Source organism: Balaenoptera borealis (genome assembly GCF_965194805.1).
Source record: "Balaenoptera borealis genome assembly, chromosome: 20".
Classification (NCBI taxonomy): domain Eukaryota; kingdom Metazoa; phylum Chordata; class Mammalia; order Artiodactyla; family Balaenopteridae; genus Balaenoptera; species Balaenoptera borealis.
Window position 1 is genome coordinate 43,918,246 of NC_138879.1, and position 24,309 is coordinate 43,942,554.

Sequence of the window (24,309 nt, forward strand, 5' to 3'; positions counted from 1 at the left end):
CCTTATTAGGAAATTAGGACGTGGACAGACACAGACACGCACATACAGACACACACATGACCAGGGAGTACTGTTAGGGTAGCCCTAGCAAACTAACAATACTCTTTCCTCCTCCTCTAGGAAGGCTGTGTGGAGACCCCTCAACTAGGTCTGTGTTTTCCACCCACCTTCCCACCTGGATAATAAGAGCAAATTCCTTCAAGGTCAATTCAATTCAACCTCCATAGAGAACTAACTACTGAATCTCCAGAACCTTGTCAAGAAACTTGGGATTTTTTTTTTGGTCAAAGGAATCGTTGGCTTCCCTTCCATGATCATTTTGAGATATCGCTGCTTCTAAAGAGACTGTATTTTGCTGACACTGAAGCCTGGTGGATCTACGATTATCAGGACAATGTTTCATAAGCACTTTATACACGGATCTAAGTAAATTATTTCCATTTCTTGCGTTCTCTCAATAGCATAGGTATTATAGTTTCGTTGTAGAGAAGCGTGTGTGCAGTTCAATCACGGGCACTTAAAATTGCAAAGGCAATTTTTGTTTGCCCAGAACTGTACACAGTGTAGTTATAGTACAAATATAAAAGTTATTTTGCCTAAATAGTGTCTGGTTGACAAGAGATCAGCAGTTAGCCCTGGAACCACAGAGCCTCTAACCCTGGGCCAGGTCACCTCTGTGGCCAGCAGTGCCTAGTAATTGAGCAAGATATTACCAGTTTCTCCATGCCAGGCAGTATTTCTGGCTACTTGGAATCTAGGGCAGACTTCTTCCCTCTGTTGTGGTCAGTTTAGGAAGGAGGGCGTTCTACCACTCCTGGGACATGTGGGCACCCTCCTCGGCTGTGATGCCAGCCTCCCCCTGACACTGCCAGAACCAGAGTCCCCTCCCCCGCCCCAAGGCTGGCTGTCTAGGGTCAGTGATGGTGACCAAGAGGCCAGGCAGACACTGCAGCTGAATTTGGCTAAGTGACCCACCTCCAAGGAAAACCCACAGGGGAGGAGGTCCCAGGGTCGGCTTTTGCTCCCACGGGCATCAAGCCCTTGATGGGGTCTAACTGTCCCAACAAAGCCCAGGGTCCCAGATCTGAGTGCCCTGGTGAATCTACCTCCTGAACACAAAGGGTTCCAACAGGCCAGCTAGTCTCCCCCACTGCCCCTGAAGTAGGCAGAGCCAAAGGTCTTGATTTTCAAAAGAGAACATGGACTTTGGAGGCAAACTGTTGGGGATTATGAAAACAGAACTTAAATTGCTTCCACATCTGGAAACCAAACCCAGCAGCCAGTCCCAAGAATTCCAGGCATGTCAGCCTGGAGAGGCTGCAGGTCAAGGGAGGTGTTTCCTGTTGGCCGAGTACCCCCCATCCACCTCCCCGAATCCACACGCAAGATCTGTCTACAAAAGGCCAGGTGGAGCCACACCTGAGAGGAAGCAAGGAAAGGAAGGTAACCCAAGGGAGCGCCGACCACGTGGCCGGCGTCTGCTACATGCTTTACTGAGGCGGGTCTCATTTTCCTCCCCTAAAAATCCTGCAAGTAAATACTGTCTCCTCCCTACAGATGAGGACCCGGTGTCCAGAGAATTTAATCCACCCTGCCCTGAAGTGATGCTGTGATTTTTCTCTCCACGCCCATTTGTCATCACACAGAAAGGTGGAGCCATGGGAACCTGAATCAGGAACCTTAACTTCCATTGCCCCCTCTAAATTCTCAAAAAAAGATTCCCCAAGTACCTGCCGGGAAGCCCCAGTTCCCACCAGCCATCATAACTACGGCTCTTCCTGAGGAAACCACGGGCCAGGTGGAGAGCAACTCAAACGTCAAAAGCGAATCCACAGGCTGCACATTGAAAGGGGGGCCCATCAAGGGCTCTCCTGGCTCTCTGAACAGGCAACTATTTTGGGCTACAAATTATAGCTTTGAAAGATGTGGCCGTCTGAAGTGAGGGCTTAATTACTCACACAGCCAAGAGTCTGTGGGGCTTGTCTTGGGGGTTCCCTGTGTTACCATCCTGATAAGAGGAGTTTAAAGTGAAGGCTGGGGAAGGGATGGCAGGGGCCAGTCCTCCGCCCCCGAGAGCCCACCAGGTGGACCCAGCTGCACTCCTTCAGCAGGGCACCCTCAAACGATGTGACAAAACCTCCCGGGGGGGGCGCACCTGGGCAGAGCTGACAGTCCAGAGCTAGGCTGGGTGCCCACCCCAGCCTCTCTCTGCCACAGAAAGCCTCGGGCCTTGAAAGGCCAAGCAGGTGCCAGGGTTTACCCACAGCTGACGGCCAAGGCTCCTTCTGACCCGTCCTCCTGGAGTGGACAGGGTGAGATCAGGCAGGCCAATGACACGGCGACTCTCCTCCTGCTCACCCCACAGAGCCCCCCTGCCAGGCTCTCTGTTTGTGTAACCTTCCAGCACCTTCCATCAGCCCAGAGTCCTCGGCAGTGCTCCCGGCAGGCTCAGTTGAGAGGTCCCTTTTTGTTCTGCAGCCTTTGCCAGGTCCAGCTATCCAAGCTGCCGGTTCCAGGGGTGCAGCCCTGCACTGGGGCCACCAGCGCACAGCTGGCCAGGGCAGGCTGAGCCGGCTCAGGTCCCTTCCCAGGCGCCCCCCACAATAGGGATGGGGGGAGAGCACTAGGTCCCGCCAGCAGCCATAGCTTGGGGCTCAGAGCGGGGAGGCCCCCAGGGAGTCCTAGAGTACTGAAGTCCCTCAAGACGCCCTCAAAGAGCCTGGGGGAACCCCACTGGCCACAGAACCAGGTCCTGACTCCTCAGGCCAGCACACACAGGCCCCACGGCAGTCTCGGCCTCAGGACATGACGCTGCCCCTCCCGCTCCCTTCATACCCCAAGCTCCTGTCCAGCTTTACCCCCCAGCCCCCAAGCCCTGGCACGTGATGTCCCTTATGCCTGAAACACAATTCCTCCCTGGGTCACACATGCCTGTCCCTAAACAAGCCCCAGTTAGAAAGTCACTGTATCTGGGAGGCCAACGCCCTCCCTCCACCCTCCACCCACGCCCCTCACCCCCAGGCCCAGAGCTGAGCTTCTAGAGCCCTCCAGCTATCTCTGGGCACCCTCTCTCCGGTGAGCCCTGTCTCTGCCCATGACTCTCCCTGGGGCACCGGGTAAGGAGGCACACGCCAGGCTGGGTCCTCATCCTCACCTCCCCCGCCCCTCATGTACCATTTTAAGGAGAGGAGGGGGAAGCTTTTCCATCCCAGCCTTGGCACAGCTACCCACTGGCTCCCCCTGTCCCCAGCCAGGAGCTGTGTGGTAGCCTTGCCTCCTGGGGGTCCCACAGGGGCCACTGCACCAGGTATTATAGGCTCTTTGAAAGCAAAGATCTGCCCCACCTGCAGCTCTGTTTCTCTTAGGGCTGGTTTAATTCATTACACCCCTTGGTACACCCGAAGGACAGAGGTCCACCTTTATGCCAGAGACCCAACACCACCTCATCAAAAGAGGGCTGCGAGGGCTTCCCTGGTGGCTCAGTGGTTAAGAATCTGCCTGCCAATGCAGGGGACACGGGTTTGAGCCCTGGTCCGGGAAGATCCCACATGCCGCGGAGCAACTAAGCCTGCGTGCCACGACTACTGAAGCCTGCGCACCTAGAGCCCGTGCTCCACAAGAGAAGCCACTGCAGTGAGAAGCCCGCGCACAGGAACAAAGAGCAGCCCCGCTCAACACAACTAGAGAAAGCCCGTGCGCAGCAACGAAGCCCCAATGGAGCCAAAAATAAATAAATAAATAAAATAAATTTATTTAAAAAAAAAAAAAATTGGGCTACCAACCCCTGACACTATACACAAAACTAAGGACGTAGGGCTACTGGCTTTCATCAGCATCTTGAGAGGCAGAGAGGAGACCTCTGACAAAAATAAGCTTTAAGACCACTGCCCACTCTGAAGGTCTCCCTCCAGCCACCGTCTCTCACTGAGCCCTCGGCCTGCGGCTCCCCCAGCCCTGCTCCTCCCTTAGGGAGCAGCCCCTTATCAATCTCACCCCCCACAGGTGCCAAGGCACTGACTGCTCACCCCATTCCCTCCCCCTGCAGCCGAGCCAGCCCACCCACCACATCCCGCTTATCGAGGCAGGCCCCCATGCCTTCACCCACGCTATTCCCTGCCCTGAACTCTTCCATCTGTCTCAGGGCATTTACTTGGAGCGACACTGTCAGCTGGCACTCCTTGAGCCCTTGGCATCCAGCTAAAGAAACACAGGGTGGTCTTCAACATTTGAGGAAGACCAGGAAAGAATGCATCTCTTAGGCACCTAGCATGTGCTGGGTGTTTTTGTGCGTCAGCCATCGTTCAGATGCAAAAACTGGGGCTCAGAGAGGTTAACCAATTTGAAAAGGTCACAGAGCTAGCTGGACTAGGGTTTGAACAAGGTCTGATTTCAATAAAGCAAGGAAGGTACAGGAATGCTAAACACACTTGGAGATGGCAGGGTCCAACACTTAGCATTGGAGCAGCCTCTCAGGCTGAGCCCTGCAGGCCAAGGGCACAGGAATTAGCTGGGCTGGTGGCACCAGAACTTGGACTTGAGCTGAAGGTTGCAGGGACCACAGCACACTAGACCACGGACTACTGTCAGCTGAGGCTCCTGGGGCTTGTGCCACCCTGGCCACGGGGCAGAGCCCCCTCCCCTTTCCCACCACAGGGAGCTTCAAAGAGGCTACACGTGGGAAGATTTTATAGAAAGGGAGAGGAGAGAGATTTGAAAGAAAATTGCTAAAGGGAAACATGTGAAAATGAAAACTCAGACAAAGTGGGAAGAGGAGGGAAGGAAGGAAAAGATGATGTTTAAGGATCATAAACTGAGTCAGGAAGCCAAGATATGAAGGCCAGTTTCCCTCTGCTACCTTGGAAAGGCCAGGGACCCACTCCCTGCCTTCATTTTCCCTTTCAACCCAGGTGGAAGGGAGCAGTATGACCTCAGACAGTACCCAGCAAGAGAGAAACAGGGAAAGGTGCCTCACACACAATCCTGATGACTGTGGAGCCATGACCCGCATCTGGTAGAGGAACAACCCAAGGCTCAGAGAGGTTGCTCTACTTTCCCAAGGTCACACAGCTTCTGAGCTGTAGAGCTGGAAACTGAGCCCAGGTCTGCCCAGTATCCAAGCTCATTCCCTTGAACCACATCAGAGTGTTGCTTTTTAAATCCTCCCACCACTACAAGGTGGCTCTACTTCCTTCCTCAAAGAAACTGGGCAAATTACGTAAATTCTCTAGTGGTTACCTAGTTTCTGTGTTTCATTAAATCCAAGATGTCTTTGATTTTAAGATGCACTGTTATTTCGAGTGTACCAAGAAACGGCACTGTCAATTAAATTATAACATATCAGCAAACGTATGACACATAGCAATTTGAGATGTTAAAATGTGAGGAAAAAGTTATGTCTTAGAATCTATAAAATACAGTGTGACTATTGGTGGGGAACGGGGATTCAGCCAGTTCCTCTGTGTGTGCGCGTGCGTACACCGAAGGGTAATGACAACTCCGTGCATGCACGTCCGCGCGCGTGCACACGCGCGCGCGCACACACACACACACACCTGCTGCTGTGAGCTCCTCCTCTGCTAATAACTCTTGCAGATAATCACACAACAATGTGCTGGCCAGACCTGCCTTGTCAACAAGAACCCTCATTTCGCCAGGAGGCCATCAATTCAAGGTTACTCAACGCTGTCAGCCAGAGGCTGTCCTCACCACCACCCACCTGACCAGCCAGCCCGGCCAGCCTCGCCTCAGTGGAGCTGGAGACCTCTGAGCAGCCAAGCTAGACAGACAGGCAGGTTTGCTCCTTGGAAAACTACCAAGGGCAGTCACTTGACGTGGCCGGGTGGCTGCAGAGCCCACACCTTTCTATACCTGGCCCCTCTCCAGATCTCCTGGGGCCTGCAGCCAGCCAGAGCCACAGTGCTTCAACAAGGCAGGGACTGTGTTGGCAGCGGCAGACGGGCAGCCCTGCTCCAAGCTGGCTTTTCCAGCTGAGCACAGGTGGAGAGAGAGGCAGGTCCCGGCTGGAGGCGAAGGGCAGTGGGCAGAGGTGCGGACCCACTCTCCTGGGTAGAGGGGCCACGGCCGGCAGAGCAGGCGGCCCCTGGGAGGAAGGACCAGGCACAGTTCCACACCAAGCCCGGGGAGATGTCCGTCACCTGGGAACGTGCTTTGCATCTCATTCACAGACTGCCTCTCGGGCAGGCGCCAGTCACTTCACCCAGCCCCAGAGTCCGCATCTGCAAAGGCCAAGGTGGTTTATTCAAAAGCACAGCCGCTGAGGAAGTGGAATCTTGCTCCTCCTGTCCTCTGGTAGCCCAGTTTTTCCCCTGCCACCTTCCCGTTTTGGGGCTGACATCTTCCCTGCAAGAAGTTCTGTTAGGAGCTAAGGTTATCAGTCACAAGAATCAAACCAGCAGAAGCCTGAAGGAACTAAAAATAACAGCTTGCTTGTAAGCCAAGCATTGTCTTAAGTGCTTTTCATACCTTTACATATTTGATCCACGTAACAACCTTATGAGAGAGGTAATATAGCATCATTCTCTTTTCACAGACAAGGAAACGGAGGCAGAGAGGTTAAATGATTTGCCTAAGATTCCACACACAGCAACTGGCAGAACCAGGACCTGACCCCAGACAGCCCGACTCCGGAGCCCAGGCTCGCAGGGACCACGCTATCCTGCTTCTAGCTACCTAACCGTCCACCAGGCCCCAGCCAAGCAAGCGTCAGGACCCGCTCTGGGTATTCTAGGTCACGGCAGCTCATTATACCTGCATCATCACCCTGTGAGGTGGCTACTATCATCACTCTCATTCCGGGAGTGGGGAAATTGAGGCTCAGGAAGGCGAGGTAGCTTGCCCAAAGTCCCACAACTAGCAAGCAGCAGGGCCAGGACCTAGACCCAGGTGTTTCCTGGCTCTGACACTTTTTTCCTGTTTGAAGAAAACAGGCCTTGGGTTACCGAGCACGAGATGAAGGCACCTGTGTTTTGAGGCAGGCGTTTCTCCCAGGAAAACCGGTGTGCAGGAAGGAGAAACTTGCTCCTGTGTCTCTCCTATCCCAAGAGGGAGACTGAAGTCTGGTGCTGACAGCAGAGCCCTCTCAGCTCTCTTACCCCGGGTCCACTGCAGACAGCACTGGCCACGTGACACACGTGAGACCCCTTTTTATGGTAATTAGGCCTGCAGAGCTCAGGAGGGTCGGGGTGACAAAAGATGACTCAAGAGTGAGAGGGTTCCCACCCACTCTCCCACACTCCAGTTCTGTTCAGGCCTTCCTCTTCTGGATCCCTTACAAGAGAAAAGCACCCACAAGCAGAGCCACAGATATTAACAATAGCCGCTACGGAGCTTTGTTTTTGTTTGAGTCGTGTTTACATTGCTGGGAAAGAACCCACTTGTCTGGGAAGATGAAGCAGGTTGAATCAATTACAAAAATGCCCAAGAGTCGGGCAACTTCCCCTTTCTTGAAGGAAGTCAAGAAGGGGGTAGAAAAGTCGGTATTGCTCGTACCGCCTGCCAGACGAAGCTGGGCTGAGGTCACCCGGAGTCCCCTGCTCTGGGCCACCAAGCTACCTCCTCAGACCTCCACGCGCCCCTCGGAGGATGCACTGATTTCTGGATGCCTATTCTCTCCTTCCACTCCACACACACACACACACAGACACGCACATACACACACACACACACACACACTTGGGGCCCCCAGCTATACACAGATCAGGTGCGTGAGCACCTCTGCTGGGCTCCTAAGGAGACCGGGGCACAGAAGCAAGCTGCCACCTGGCCATGAGTAGAGGGAGTGAAGAGGGAGCCCAAGGAGGGGACGAGGAAGCAGAGCCCTGGGAGTGGCTGGCCAGAGCACCGACCCGGGGGGGCTGCCGGCTACCTTGTGGGTCTTGAGCGCTGCACCTGCTGCACCCCCGTAGCACTGGCCCGTGGGGACGGGGACAGCCCCGACCGTGATCTGCCTGCTTAGACAGCTGTACAGACAGCACCCCGGTGGTTTTGGCTCGTATCAACAGTCTGGCAAGGACGGTTTCCATATCCACTCAGAGAGGCTCATCTGACCCGACCCGCGCTGAGGGCAGGAAGTCCACGCAGCGATGGCCACATGCAGGCACCTCTCCCCAAGGAACACCTTCAGGCCCAAACCCCTCAACAGCAAGGGTCTAAAGAGGACAGAGCACTGAAATGCATTCTGTGCCCGGGAATTTCTAATCTCGGCTGTGCTACTGTTCTCCTCCTGGGATCCCGGCTGTCGCCTGGCAACGTCAGGCGCACCCTGGCCTCTCCGTCCCGTCCCCTGGCTCACTCTCCAATCACAGCGGCCTCCCTGCAGGCCCGTGGATGCACCTCGCCAGCCGCGGTCCCACCTCAGGGCCTTTGCGGTTGCTGTTTCCCCTGCCTGGGCCTCTTCGGTCAGAGGCCACCTTCTCAGCGAGGACTGCCCTGCCAACTCTGTTTAAAAACACAACTCCTTTGTATATATGTGCCACATTTTCTTTATCCATTCGTCTGTCGATGGACATTTAGGTTGCTTCCAGGTCCTGGCTATTGTAAATAGAGCTGCAATGAACATTGTGGTACATGACACTTTTTGACCTATGGTTTTCTCAGGGTATATGCCCAGTAGTGGAATTGCTGGGTCGTATGGTAGTTCTATTTGTAGTTTTTTAAGGAACCTCCATACTGTTCTCCATAGTGGCTGTATCAATTTACATTCCCACCAACAGTGCAAGAGTGTTCCCTTTCCTCCACACCCTCTCCAGCATTTATTGTTTCTAGATTTTTTGATGATGGCCATTCTGACCGGTGTGAGATGATATCTCATTGTAGTTTTGATTTGCATACAATGGAATATTACTCAGCCATAAAAAGAAATGAAATGGAGGTATTTGTAATGAGGTGGATGGAGTTAGAGTCTGTCATACAGAGTGAAGTAAGTCAGAAAGAGAAAAACAAATACAGTATGCTAACACATATATACGGAATCTAAGGAAAAAAAAAAAAAAAAAAAAAAAGGCCATGAAGAACCTAGTGGCAAGACGGGAATAAAGACACAGACCTACTAGAGAATGGACTTGAGGATATGGGGAGGGGGTGGGGTGAGATGTGACAGGGTAAGAGAGTGTCATGGACATATATACACTACCAAATGTAAAATAGATAGCTAGTGGGAAGCAGCCGCATAGCACAGGGAGATCAGCTCGGTGCTTTGTGACCACCTAGAGGGGTGGGATGGGGAGGGTGGGAGGGAGGGAGATGCAAGAGGGAAGAGAAATGGGAACATATTGTATATGTATAACTGATTCACTTTGTTATAAAGCAGAAGCTAACACACTATTGTAAGGCAATTATACTTCAATAAAGATGTTTAAAAAAAAAAACAAACACAACTCCTTACCCAGCACTCCCCAGGACCCCGCGTTCTCTCCTGCCGTCTCTCACGCTGCAGGTTTTACCTGCTTGCCTGCCCTCTGCTGTCATGTGAGCTCCGTGAAGGCAGGGATTGTTGCCAGTTGGGTTCACTGCTGTGTCTCCAGTGCCCAGCACAGAATCTAACACGAATTAGATGCTCAAATATTGCTGAATGAATGAATTGCCTGTACTGGGCAATGTGCCTGGTGGGGGCTGGGTGAACAGACATGGGGAAGGATCTGTGCCCTGGAAGCCACCTGACGGAGGGGACTGTGTACCACAGCCAGGAGATACGTTCACACAACGTCCAGAAGGATGCCGGGTGGATGTGCCCAACCCACACGCCTGTCCCATGCCCGGATGGCCGTGGGCACATTATCCAGCTGCAGGACTGGGCAGTAGGAAGACCTGAGCAGTCCTCCTCATTCGAGAGGCCAGTGACTTGATGCCATCAACGCTCAGGTGCTGAGTCAAGACACAGAGGACCACAGCCCAACCCCAGGGATCCTGCACGCCCAGCAAGGCCAAAGCACTGTGCCCACTGCCAACACCGGACAGCAGGCAGATCAGACAGATGCTTCCTCTTCCAAGGCAATAAGCCTTGCGCCAGGGGACAGGACCAGGGCACAGGGCCAGAGGGTGGGCTCCCTCTGCCGGGGCTGTCCCTCCCCCGCCTAAGGCCCTGAGTCCCTGAGGTGCCTGCCTTCCAGGAATTGCTCACCTGCTATTTTATTGGGAGCCTCTCCCACCTGCTCCCCTGCGCCTCCTCCCTATCCACACCTAAAATATAAAAAGTGAAGTGAAACTGTGAAGCCCCTTAGAGCAGGATCAGCTGCGAAACATCCCTTGGCATAAAAGGCCACCTCAGAGGAGGGAACGCAACCCTAGGAAAGGAAGTTTCCAGCCACTCTGATGTGGGGTGGGGAGGGTGCTGGAAGGTGAGAGCCGTGAGGGCCCCCGTAAGCAGCTGAAGAGACAGCCCTGGGTGTGAGGGTAGCTGGACCCACCAGGAGCGGAGGGGGCTAGGAGAGGCCATGAAGGGGCCAGTGTGCTTTGGGGAGGGTCCAAACGCTCTGAAGAGAGGCCAGCAGGGAAGGAGAGTGGGGGGCCAGGAGAACACCCACCAGCAAGCGCTCAAGCTGCAGCCTAGTGCCTCCCCAGTGCAGGCTGCTCCGGGCACCCTAATTTCTTCTCCTTCCTGCCCTTGCTAGACTGAAAGTCCTTTCTACGCACAGGCTCCAGATAGTCTCTCTTCCTTGGGGCAAAGGTCTCGCCTCCTGCCTGCTCACCTGGCCTGGTTAGTCCTGTCCGTCCCCAGAGCACTGTCTTATCTCCCGCCCGCCTTAGTCATCCACCCCACCCCTCCATCAAAGCCGGAGTCCCCAAATTACAAAGCTGTTGCCCAGCAAGCATGTGCCCAAGCATCTGCCTGCTACTCAAGAATCCCACAGGGGACACACATGCCTAGTCATGGGGACCTCAGAGACAACCCACATCAACTTTGCCTGAGAGCTGGGGAGACGTGTTGGGCAGGGAGCAATTAGACCCAGTTTATCAGTCTCCCACCAGCCTTCAAACACCTTGAGGGGAGGGAAGTGTCTGCATGTCATAGCCCTTGGGCACGTAATCAGCATTTCACGAATGCCAGCCCAGCAGGGTAAGGTTTGGGCCAGTCTATCTGAGTAAGCTGGTGCCAGGTGGGTGGTAAGACCCCAGTCAATGGCAGTGACTCAAGGACTCCACCAGGACTGGGTTAGATGGTTACAGAGACAGAGAGAAAGAACTCTACTGCTGCAGAGGTCTGAGACACACACAGCTGGTACCCTCCCCCCACCACCCCCGGGCAATCACTGTAACCACATTTCACCAGGGAAAGGACCTGGGGGTGCCCCTTCCCAGGAGCCCCTGCGATTAGCACCCGCCTCCAGGTAGGGAGGCCAGAGGTTTGGTGGATCCACAGGAACCAGACCAGAGGGCTCCCACCCAAGTCCTATAGGCTGAGTGCAGGAACTCGGCCCCCTTACACTCCTCTAAGGAGGCGGCCTATCAATCAGTCAAGGAATACTGGCATGTCCCTCAGGGCTGAAAGATGTGTCACCTCCAGCCATCTGTGGGAGAGCAGGACTAGCAAGAAAGGGAAATGTGGAAAGACGAACACTGGAGCGTGCAGGGATGAGAAGAAATAAAGTCTGGGGCTGGGGAGGGTTCCTGCAGCACACACACGGTTCTCCAGAGGCTGCTCCGCCAAGACCTCAGAGACGCTTGTCGTCCGCAGAGAAGCGGCTGTGACAACAGCAACTACTACCGGGGCGGACTTGCCGGGTCTTGCGGCCCAGAGAGCTACGAGCTGGGAGGCCGCGCACACCTCCGGCCTCCGCAGCCTCTCGGCTGGGAAAGAGCAGGGCCCTGTTCCCAAACCCCGAACTAGGCTGGTCCTCCCTCTTGCCTGGCAGAGACCCTCGGAAACGAGGGGAGCCCGGGAACGGTGCAGCCTCCAAAAGCTACGGGAAATCTTCGCCCGTGTAGAGCCCGCTTCGGGACTCGGCGGGGCCAAGAGAAAGGAGCTGGGGCAACACTGGTCCCGGAGGGGCAGGCGCGCGGGGAGCCGAGGTGGGACGCGAGGACGGGGGATGTCCCAAGGGAGGCGTCCGGGCAAACGAGCCTCCTTTTCGGCCAACTAGGTCTCCCTAAAAACACTTTCTGAAACGTCGCCGAGGAGAGAATTGGCCTCGTCTCCCCGCGCCCCAGGGCTAGTGCTGCCCAACCTCGCACCTGGGCGCCGGCAGAGGGTCGGAGGGGGAGGCGAGGGGGCGACTTCCCCGCTGTGGCCCAGCGAGCCGGGGGCAGGTAACCCGACCTCCCCGGCCAGGGCCGACAGGGCGGACCCTCCCGGGGCGGGCGAAGTTCCGCGTTCCGGCAACTTCCCCGGTGGCGGGGCCGCGGGCCGGGCCAGGTGCGTGTCGCCGGAGCCCCGCGACCCCGAGCCTCCCGGCCGCCGCTTACCTGGCCCCCAGGGGCCGGCGGGGTGCGCATCCACAGTCCGACCGCGGGTCGGTGTGCTGCCGAAGGGCGAGAAGCGGGCGGGCGCGGGTCGGCGGGGCAGACGGGGATGCCGCCGGCCAAGCGGAGGGCGCAGAAACAGTCCGGTCGGAGCCGCGGCTGCTTGCCCGGTTCGGCACCAGTTGAAGGCGCCGGCCCCGCCCCCACCCGCGCCCGTTGCCGGGAGACCCGCGTGGGCCGAAGGGCTCTTTGTATCAAAGCTGCCGTGACATCACGAGGCGCCCGGGCTCAGGGTTCGAAGGGGCGGGGCCTCGCGCTGGGGGCGGGGCTAGAGGAGGAGGAAGCGCGGCCTGGGAATCCGAGCCGCGGGGGGCGGGGCCCAGGTAACCCCGCCCCCTAAGGTAGGGGCAGGTGGCTGGGGCGGCGCCAACCATTGGCCGCGTGGCCCCGGGGCGGACCCAGGCCACTGCACCCCTCCCCGGGCCCCAGGGGGTGCCTCCGGAGGTGGAGCTCGCCAGGGCCCTGTCGAGCCCGCGCAGCAAGGTTACTGCCGCTGGGATTTGGGCGGCCCGGACCTTGGGATTACGGGAGACGGAGTTTGTAAATTAAAGCGCCTCTCGGGCGGGCGCTTTGGTCGCCGCTGCCCGTTGCAGGCTACTCTGTTTGCTGTCCCCGCTTCCTGGTTCACATTTGCGGACGCGAACGAAGAGCTGCCAACAGCCCGCCACCACCAGCAGCCTGAGTCTGGTGACTCCTAAATTGATTCTCATCCTGAACCCCACCCACAACTTTCTCAATCTTTTCGTGTAAAGTCAAAACTGTCTTTATAACCAGTACGGGAATACAAAGAACCAAGTGGCAACAAGAACTAAAAAACAAAAGAAGGAACGGACTCCTTCTGTTGGATTCTAGTAAATATAATTTAAGTCCAAAATGTGCCCCCTCATAACTCTTCATTATGCTCCGGATTAAAAGAAGGAAACCTGTAAACCAGCAAATTTTGCACGTGTGGTTTCCCTTTGACTTGACGTTGTATTGTGTAACTGGCGGAGGGTGGGGAGCGGATTTATCTTCCTAATTGTCTGGTTCAGGCCCGTATGAAGCCACCTTTGACGTTCCTGAGTCCTCACTGACCAACAAGGTGGCATTTTGGTATGGGCAGGGCCCTTTGGTACAACACCAATTCACACACACACACACACACAGAGCTTTTCAGCACCCTTGTCTCTGGCTCTTTGCTCTCAACTTCCTTCTCCCCAGTTATCTCCCTTGCAAATAAATTCCCAGCTACCTTTCTGTTTACCAGGGCCTGTCTCTGAGGCAAAACATCCCACTGGGGTTCCCAGACCTGCTGGGGACTCTCCAAAAGGGACAGCATTAGCCAGAAGGGGGCCTCCTGGCAAGGGCTACATGTCGGGGGGAGGCTGGGGTAGTGTGGGTGAGGTGGAAACTCCATCACAGCTGGCCCTCTCCTCCCTGCTTATGCCCTGCAGTTCAGAGGTCTACGTGCAGAGGCCACAGACTGTTTCTCACCCTAGTTTGTGTCCACTCCCACAGTCCCTAAACACGCAGAAGCACTGTGGCGTACCAGAAAGAGCACTGGCTTTGGAATCGGACAGACCTGGGTTTGAATCCTATTTGCCAGCTGTCAGTCTTAGGACAAGTTATATAACGTCTCAGACTCAGTGTCTTCATCTGTAAAATGGGAATGGCACAGTCTACCTCATGGGTTGTTTGGCACCCTGGCCCAGTGGGTACACTTGATCTTAGGCATTCATCAAAGGTGTGGTGTGTGAATGAGCCCATGCACCCTGGGCCTGCTCTTTCTGCCTTCCCAGCTCCAACCTGAGGCCTTAGCTCAGCTGCCTTAGGTGAGGTTTTAGGGTGGGGCTGAATTCAGGGTTTCTATCTCGGTTTCCCCTTTACCCTTCTGTGTCTCATGTTGCCCCTAAGTAGTGTGGGGCTCCAGAAAGCAGGTCACAGGACAGGGTCACGCAGAACTGGGGAAGAGAAGCAGAAACCTAAGGTGATCATTGGCTTTCTCCCAGAGAAGGTCAGTGGAGAGTCAGACCTGGCTTCCCTACCCCCACCGGGGGGGAGCGTGATGGACATGGTCCCGAGCTCCATGGAAGGGGGGCTGCTAGTGGTCCCTCTTTATTTTTCCCAAAACTGGTGGGGTGCGGAGCATCTCCAGGTATTTGTCCTGAAAAGTAGCATGACAGAGAGGAGTGTCACAAGGCATTAGCATTGGACACGCTGAGTTGAAGGCTGCCAGTTCCACAATTTGCCATGGGGAAGTCATGTAATGTTTCAGAGCCTCAGTTTTCCAACTTTAGAAAATGGAAACAAGACCTTTCCTCTTCCAGTTGTGAGGTGTAAATGGAATGATAAAATAAGTGCCTAGGGGACTTCCCTGGCGGTCCAGTGGTTAAGACTCCGCGCTGCCAGTGTAGCAGGCATGGGTTCAATCCCTGGTCAGGGAACTAAGATCCATATGCCATGCAGCCAAAAACAAAACAAAACAAAACAAAAACAAAAGTAGCTATTATAATGCCTCCTGAGCTGCAAGCACTCAATAAATACCAGCTGCTAGTTACTCCCAGTGGCATGATTGAGCCCCAGTCTGACCCAGTGATTAGGTGCAAGAGCTCTGGAGCCAGAACTGAGGGTCATTTCTTGGCTTTACCACATTGTAGCTGGATGACCCTAGACAGGTTTAATTCCCAGTGTCTCAGTTTCCTCATCTGTAAGTGGGAGATAATAGTGATACATATTTTAGGATTGGTGTGAAGATGAAAATAATCAGGACCCATAAAATACTTAGAACAGGGCCTGGCTCATAGCAGGTGATCAATAAACAGTAGTCATTATCAATTACCATATGGCAAGAGGCTGGCGAGGAACTAGGGGGAGGATTAGAACCTCAGGAGGATTAGAATTCTCAGGAGAACTTAGGACATTGACTTTCTGGAGAGGCCCTGTCGTCTTCCATAGTGTTCAGGGAAGCAGTGATAGTTTTGGGGTGGGGGGGAGGGGGTGTGGGGAACTACTGTTTCTGAAATGGAATGTGGGAACTAAGGGCTCCAGCCCAGACTAGGGCACATGGAGGACTCAGTGTCATCTGATCAAGCGGGGCCTGAGAGACAGTTATTAAGCAATATAGTTCTGCCTCTGAGACAGCCCCACCTACGAGGCTGGGACAAGGAGGGTCTTGAGTTAGCTACTCTGGTCCCTTAGCATAGCTGTGTTTTAGATGTCATAGATTCTAACCATGTTAAGCTAGGAAGACTCTCTGGGTAAGTATCAAAAGTACTCTTCCCCCATGCTATGGATGGTAAGACAGTGGCTCAGAGAAGGCTGGGAATTTGTCCAAAGCCACACAGTGAGATACCAGATAAGCAGGGACTGAAACTCAGGCTCCTGACTGCCAGTGCCGGACCGTCTCCTTCCTACTGATGGGGTCAGACAGGCTGGGGGTGGGGAGTGGCAGGGAGGTTACTCCCTCACAGTACTTGCCTGGCGCTGTGAGTCTCCTAAGGGGTCTGACTTGTCTTTTCAAGAGCAAGAACAATCTCATTAAAATCAGAAACCCTCTCCCAGGGAATGTACCCAAGAGTAATTTTTAGACTGCAAGTCACTCTGATTAATTCTCTTTATGTCAGGAAACTGATTCTGCCATTGTTGATGCAAGAATACTCCCATGACGCTGAATGCCAAAGCCAGAGAAAAGCCAATAGAACACTGACAAGCAGGAGTTAACGATCCTCCAGAAACTTATGGGGGCGGAAAACACATGGTCATCTGGGTGATCCAGGTGAGGGAAGAGATTAGTAAATTCTCTCTGTACCACGGCTATCTATGTATGTCTTCTTTCCTTCTGCTGTCACCACGCAGGAGTTAGCTCAACATCAGAGGGTGTAAAGAGGCCACGTTTTGTACATGTTTGGGGCCATATGGAAGGCCAGGCTAAGCATAAAGGGCATCATTGTAACAGGAAAGAACTCTCTGAGCATTACCCAGTGTTAACATTAGCCAAACAACTGATGCCAACCAACATTAGCCAAATGAACAAACAGAAAACAGCAACACAAATAACCCCAGAGCTGGGGGGGAAAGCATCAGGTCCGGTGGTTCTCAAGCTGGGTTCCTTGGAACCCTCACAGTTCTGTGGAGACCTTGCAAAAGTGGGGTTGGGGGTGTGCTCTAGATAAGCAACAGGAATAGCTCCACTTCTATCTGCTTTGCATGTAGACTTCCGCATGAAATTTCACATGAACAAAGAGTTCCATGGCTTAAAAGGTGTTTCAAATCACTAGTCTAGTGAAACCACTCATTTACCAAACAGGGAAACAAGCCCAGAGGTGGGAAATGGCTTCTCTCCTCACAGTTCGTGGCAGAGCCGGGATTAGAGCTGGGACTCAAGACTCTGTCTAGTGCTCTGCAAGACAAACATCAGTTATCAACCAGGACTGTCAACATCGGTCACACCTGGTCACACACTGGACCTTATTTCTGTCCAAACACAATATCACCAGCTGCTGCTCTTTGTGTGGAAAAACCCTCCACGTAGCCTGCTCAGACTTTGCCACAAACACTTGTTTTCTCCAACCTCCTCTTCAGAGGTCCCTTGACTCTGGAGTCAGAAAGCATCAGCCCCAGCTGTTAAAAGTCTCAGCTTTCTAACCCAGGGGACAAGTTCAACCTCTGATGACTTCAGCAGTGGCTTCAGAAAGAGAAACAGGTACTAAGGCAGTAGGTGGGATGCTGGGATTAGAGACGCCCCTTAACCTCAACGACTCCCAGTCGTTCCCAATCTCCCACTTCCAACAAACAGGGCTCTGAATCCCAGAGCCCTTCCGCTCCAGCAGGGGCCTGTCCAGGGGGTCTGCACTGCGTAGGGAAGAGGAGGCATCTGGGACCATCCCTTCCTCTGGAAAGCTGTGGTTTGGACAGCACATTACTTCTCATCCTACAGCCACACGCTCTCCCAGGAGCAGATATTGGACCAGGTGTGAGCCCCAGAAACATAAGCCCCCTTCCACTGGCAAACGCCTCGGGGTTGGTGGCTGTCCTTTGGCCAGGCTGCCTTCAGCAGTCTGCCCTGGGGGCTGGGGTCCTGCGTGAAGTCCGGCTGGACACTGTGCAGACGGGGCAGGACCGGGTCTTACTGACTCGAGACCTCGGCTGAGTGTTCAGAAAGGCTGAGCTCTATTTTTGTCAACCTGTGCAGATGTAAACAATGGGTTTTCTTACACAAACCCAATAAGAGGGGAAAATGGTGAGAGAACCTGCGTTTCCTCTGACTCATCCAATCATCTAAGAGGAGATGGTGGCAGGTGAGGAGGAAATGGAACAAGGTCTTCTTTGACTTGCATCGGGAGAGGGCAAGGAGGGAAAACTTCCCTTTCCTGTACTCTCGGTAACATCAGGTGACTGCAGACCCTTGAGAGCATAAACAAGTCTCCTCTGTTTCAAATGCCTCCCCCCAACCTCCCTACCACCTCCCAGACCTGGCAGCCCACATCTCTGATGTTAGGAGTCGACAGTAAGGCCACAGTTCCAAAATTACACTGCACACTAGCCTCACTTGGGGAGAGTAAAAAAGTCAATGCCCAGGTCACACCAAGAGCAACTGAATCCAAACGGCTGGGGCGGGAGGCAGGCATTAGCCGTTTTTGTTTTTGTTTTTTTGGCCGTGCCACGCGGCATGTGGGATCTTGGTTCCCCGACCAGGGATCGAACCCGCACCCTCTGCAGTGGAAGTGTAGAGTCTTAACCACTGGACCGCCAGGGAAGTTCCACCCCACCCCACCCCATCTCACCCCACCCCACCCCACCCCACCCCACCCCCGTTAGCCGTTTTTAAAGATCCCCAGGTGACTGCAATGCAGTGAAGTTTGGGAACAACTGAATACTTTGCCAAAGGCTTGCTGACTACATCAGGAGTTGGAGCGATCGCAGGGGAAGGCATCGTTCATTAATTCATTCATGCACACATATTTAATCACGATCTTCTATGGGTCAGACCCTGTTCCAGCTGGAGATACAGCTGTAATCAATAGAAATCTCAGTTCTTGTGGCCCTTGCTTTCTAGTGGGGGAAGTCAGACAATGAACAAATAAATGAATGGACGATGTCCATGACAAGTGCTATGAAGGAAACAGAAGGAGGACAGAAAGACTTTGGGGGCAGGGGATTATTTTCACCCTGGATTTAGGCACCGATTTTTGCTTTGGAAAGAGCAGCTGAGCCCCTGCCTGTTGTCCTGGACTTTACCCTGCTGTCTGGCTAAAACAGCTTTCCCTTGACAATCAGTCCTCAAGGTCCTGCCTTCCACCCCTCACAGGGCACCCTGCTTACCTCTTTCCCTTAAGCTATTTCTTTAGGTGGGGCCTGGCATCCTCTGCGCACAATGGTCTCCACTCCTCCTCTTCCCCCTTTGTCAGCAGTAACATCAGACACAGGGCCTGTGCAAGGCCAGTGATCCATCAAGGATCATTTATGTGCAACACACAGATGGATTTTAGGCCTATGAGTTGAGTTAGAGGTCGTGTGGAACCCCAAACTCAGAGTCAGAGGACCTGGATTAGAGGCTTGGCTCTGCCACTTATAGGCAAAGGGCAAGTCACTTTAGCTCACCAAGCCTTACTTTCATCTTCAGTCAAATGGAGAGAGTACAACTAACTTTGTAAGGCTGGGCTGTGGATTAAAAGAATGTCAAAGACGTTTGGAAAGTGTTTTGAAAATATGGGAACTCTTTAGAAATTAATATCATCTAGGCCGATATAGACATGAAATCACAGCACATTAAAGCTGGAAGGGATCCCATTTTACAAATGGAAAACTGACGCCTGGAGAGAAGAAATGACTTACAGTCACAAAGCTTACTAATGGCAGAAGGGTCCACACTGACCCCAGAAAGGGGCGGTGGTTGAGAGTAGACTGGGGATGCTGTTTGAGTATCAAACATTTTGCCTCCTCTGTCCATTAGGCAAACTCCTATTCATCCTTCAAAACCCCACTCAGGTGTGAACTGCCATGTGAAGTCTTCCCCTCTCCTTCGCTGAGAATAAATGACTCCTTGGCTTCATGATCTCCATGCCTCAAACATAAATTCTGCTACTGTGAGGAACACAATGTATTGTCGGGATTGGCCTCCTGTCAGGCTCCCTACTGTACTGTATGCAATTCCATATATACAATGGAATATTACTTAGCCATAAAAAGGAACAAAATTGGGTCATTTGTAGAGACGTGGTTGGACCTAGAGACTGTCATACAGAGTGAAGTAAGTCAGAAAGAGAAAAACAAACATCGTATATTAACTCATATATGTGGAATCTAGAAAAATGGTACAGATGAACCTGTTTGCAAGGCAGAAATAGAGACACAGATGTAGAGAACAAACGTATGGACACCAAGGGGGGAAAGCGGGGCGGGGGTGATGGTGGTGGTCGGATGAATTGGGAGAGTGGGTTTGACATGTATACACTAATATGTATAAAATGGATAACTAATAAGAACCTGCTGTATAAAAAAATAATAAAATAAAATTTAAAAAAAAGAAATATTTATTGCTTCCAAAAATGTATTTTGTGGAGCCCCCATCCCACTGTGAAAGCAAAAATGGGCTCTGTGGTCGAATCAGCAGGCGAAACTCTTGGTTCCCCCTTGGAGACGTCACAGAGCACATGAGCAGGAGAGAGACCTTCCTCGCTTTGTTTGAACCTGGGGGTTTCTTAAGGCTGTCCAGCTTTGGACAGGATCTCTTCTCATTTAACTTCTAACAACAAAAGGACTCGGTGCTGTAAGGAACACACTTGGGAAAACAATGCACCAGGCTCCCAACATACACTCACACTCACACACACACACACAACAACATGATGTTATTATCTTCATTTTAAAGATATGAATAGCAAACACCTACAGAACACTTACTACGCATGAGGTTCTGTTCTAAGTGCTTCACATGACATTAACTCATTTAACTTTCACAACAACCCTATGAGGCAGGTATTATCCCCATTTTACAGATGGGGAAACTAAGGCTCAAAGAGGTTACTCAAAGACGTAAAGCCAATAAGTGGAGAGCCAGGCTTCAGACCCAGGGAGCTGATCCCAGAGACTGATGCACCAATAAAAGGGAGGCTCAGATTTGTAAAATAACTTCCCCAAAGCAACCACAGTGGAACCAAGGCCATTCATTCATCCATTCACTCGTTTATTCATTTATTCAAACAACATTCACTGAGCAGAAACCACAGGCCAGCCACCTGGAAATATAAGAAGGGGATACAGAGCGCCACCCTCCCCCCTCCTGCCAGCACCACTGGACACCCAGGGCTGTGCGCTAAGAGGGGCGAGGGTGCCCTGCCAGGCACCAGCACATGTGCACACACATGTGTGCTGGGTGTGTGAGTCATCAGAGAGGCCCCGCACTTGAGAGGCTGGGGTCTAAACGCTGCCTCGGCTGCTGTGACAGCCGTGTCCCTGAGCGGCAGTTTCTGTACACAAAGGCTCAGGGAGGGTTGTGGGATTCTGTACCAGCTCCTTCCACTCCCCACAGGAGTGGGGAGGCTGTTTAAAATGAGCCCCGAACGCAAGCCCAGGCTCCTCTCTGGGTTTTACAGCTCGGCGGCCAGGCTGCGCTCTCTGTCGGGTCACCGCAACCCTCCCCAGAGCTGATCCGGGCCGCAGCCTGCCCACCGCCTGCCCTCATCTGTTCTCCGGCAGGGTGGGGCCCCGAGGCCCTCTGAGCCCCCCTCTCCACGGTCACGGCCCCTCCTCACAGTCCTGTGAGCTCTCCCTCCGTCCCTGCTCTCAGCCGGCACTGAGGACCCGCACCAGGGATGCTCCAGGGCGGAGGGCGTTCATCTCAGGAATTCAGCCGGCTCCCGAGAGGAGAAAAACGTTTAGAAAAGGCTGGGAGTGGATGCACACAACCTTACGTCTTTTTCCAGGTCGGAAGGACCTTATCCTGAAGGGCTTGTAATTCCACTTGGAAATCCGTGTTCCCCACAATTGTCTCCTACATTATCTGGAGAGGAGAAAAACACCCCAAACCCACAGCAAACAAGCCGCCCCATAAATGACAAAAGTAGGGCTGTGGGCTCTTCACGATGCGAGGCCGTGAGTGAAGGGGGCTGGGGAGGGCCAGGCTGCCCCTGAATAAACTGGCGGGTTGGGCTCATCTGGAGGCCGGAGCTGGCCTCCCTCTCCGGCACACACGCCTTCCCTCCCGGGGCCGGGCTCAGCAACGGGAAAGCCAAGGCCCTGGGCCCAGGACACTGAGCCAGTGTTTCTCCCACTTAGGGGAAAACCGCAACCTGGCGGGGCTCAGTGGCTGCAGCCAGGCGGACTGAAGGAGCCGCTGTGTTCAGGTACAGACACTGGTGAGGCCGAGCCCAGAGGAGGCCAGCGCAGGGGAGGGAGGGGCTGCCCTGGAAAAGAAACCGTTCTTCCAGGCCGGGCCCCCTGCTGTCTCACTGGACCACAAGGCCACATTCATGGCCGGGAAGTGCTCGAGCGCCCGGCCAGCCAGGCTCCAGCTCCAGCTCCGCTTCCCATAGCTGGCGTTCAAGTCAATTCCTGCCGGCCTCTGATCACAACATTTTCGTCAACCAATCAATACATAACTTTGTTTTATGCGTGTTTGTTGAAAGACACACGTTATTAGACGTTGTTGATTCATTAAGGTTGAACTCACAGCCGAAAGCATTATAATTCATGCTTAAACAAAGCTTACCTAACACGTATTTTCTCCATAAGGTACATAATAGCCTCCCTGCACTTGGGAACACTAGACGGTACTTCAGGACTACATTTGGGAGTCATTTTAAACAGCGAAATCCACCCCCCCCAAAAAAACCCCCACAAAAATGCAAAAACATGGCACTAAAAAGACTGTTAAAGGGACACTTGTTTACAGAATGAGCTAAAAAGTAGAATCACATCTTGTTCGACCTCAGGCGACTCAAATTTTCATCTCTGAGCACGTCTGCAAATGGGCACGAAAACGCTGTGAGTATTAATTTGGGGGTTACAAATACATCTTAGCAAGTAAGCAAATTTGCAAGTATGGAATCTGCAAAAACTGAGGATCAACTGTATCTGTGTTACAGGGTGACTGAGGGACAGGGTGGGAGCTGGGGGTTAAATGAAATAACTCGTGAAGGACACTTACAGATGTAGGCCAGTGGCACAGTAGACAATGCATCTGACGGCGATTCAGAAGAATACTTAGCACCGCGATAGCTCCATACCTGTCTGTATTGCTGCTACCTCTATTACCTGCTGACCAGGTAACTGACACCTTTGCTGTTCCTTGTGCTTTCTCCAGCTAGGGAAGCCCAGAGCCCAGGCTTTTTAAGTTAATTTCCGGCTGGGTTCCAATCACACCTTTACGGTTTGCTGGTTGGGAGCCCTCAGGCTAAGTCGGTTCTCCTCCTTTCCATCCAGCACTGCTTCCCCACTGCTCACACACAGCTGACACTGTGCTTAATAGAAGCGACCAGAAGAGACCCGCCTCCTGTCCCCTCCACAGGTCTGCACACTCACCTGTGCACGTGCCTTAATGCCTTCTGTCCGCTGCAGTAGGTGGTTCACAGATGGACCCTGCTCCTCAGATCCTGGGCCCCGCCCCCTTGAAGGTTCTCTGTCCCCACAGCCACCTCACCCCCAGCCGCTCTGCATCACCAATGTCCCTTTCTCCACTAGTTCATCTCCATACCAGATTATGCCCTGGCTTTGAAAATCCCTCCCTAAACCCCACAGGGTGGAAATAAATAAACCAGAGCCACATGGGTCCTCACCTCACCGCAGCCCTTGACCCAGTGGACCTGTCCCCCTCACTTTTTCAGCCTGGCTTCTAGGATGCCTGCCCTCCTGGTTTCTTCCCCAGGAGTGATTTCTCTTTTTCCTAGGGCTCCCAAAGGTTTATGTCCAGCCTGGACCTCTCCCCTGAGGTCCCAACTATTGTATCCAACCGTCCGTGGAGGAAGTTTACTGAGGAGCGAGTTAGGGATCAACCCAGCAAGGGCACGAGGGAAGCAGGATGGGGCAGAAGGAGAGGTGAACAGCAATGCGGTTGTTAATGAGGTCTCAGACGACCCCACAGGTGCTCTGGCGCTGGGATGGCCCTTCAGAGTTGTCCCCCCAAAAAGGCAAGGGGCCAAAACCCTCGCATCCCCACATGGACCAGTCGTGGGATGCAGGACGCCCCCAGGAAGGGTCTGTAATCTTGGGCCTCTGCCGCAGCCTGGGGAGGGCCTGCTGCGGCCGGCGCTCCCGGCCAATGGGAGAACGAGGGAGGGGCTCTGACCTAAAGGGGATCATCACTGCATGTGAACGTCTTCAACTCACCCTCCAGTGGGCGTCTCAAGTAACGTGTCCACACCAACTGCTGAATTTCCCTCCGAGCCCGCTGCCTCCCTCAATCCCCCTCCCTGCCCCCCGCCCCCCCCACCCCAACCCCGCAGCCCAGCTCAGCACAGGGCACCGGCATCCACCCAGGAGCCCAGGCGAGAACCGCAGGCTGGTCCTTAAAGACTCCTTCCTCCCCCCAACATCAGCCAAGCTCACTTCCTCTCACCACCCAACCCACCTGCCTGGCACCGTCCTCGGTGGCCAAGCTGCCACCACCTCTTCCCTGGACGAATGCACAGCCACCTCACTGGCCACCTTGATGCCAGCGCTGTCTTGACACCCCCCCCCCCCACACACACACACAAGGATCTCTTTAAAACACCAAGTAGGTCTTGTCACTTCCCAAGGGAAACCCTTCACCTGGCCTCCACGACACCCAGAACAAACCCTATACTCCCCCACCCCGCCCCGCCCGGCCCCTTCCTCTCAGGCGCCTCTGCCCCGATCCACCTTCTCCATCACCGG

General features: G+C 53.7%; 1 protein-coding gene across 2 annotated transcripts in view; it reads right to left on the bottom strand.

Annotated features, from left to right (window-relative positions):
- The window catches only part of RAB11FIP4 (RAB11 family interacting protein 4), a 121,026-nt gene that overhangs the window by 31,014 nt on the left and 65,703 nt on the right, over nucleotides 1-24,309 (bottom strand). The window contains exon 1 of one of the 2 annotated variants that reach the window (XM_082371284.1): nucleotides 12,421-12,711. The exons of the other annotated variant lie outside the window; for it this stretch is intronic. Within the exon in view, the coding sequence (XP_082227410.1) occupies nucleotides 12,421-12,450 (30 nt within the window). The 5' untranslated portion in view covers nucleotides 12,451-12,711. Of the gene's footprint in view, nucleotides 1-12,420; nucleotides 12,712-24,309 lie in introns of those variants that run through there. 2 annotated transcript variants of the gene reach the window in all.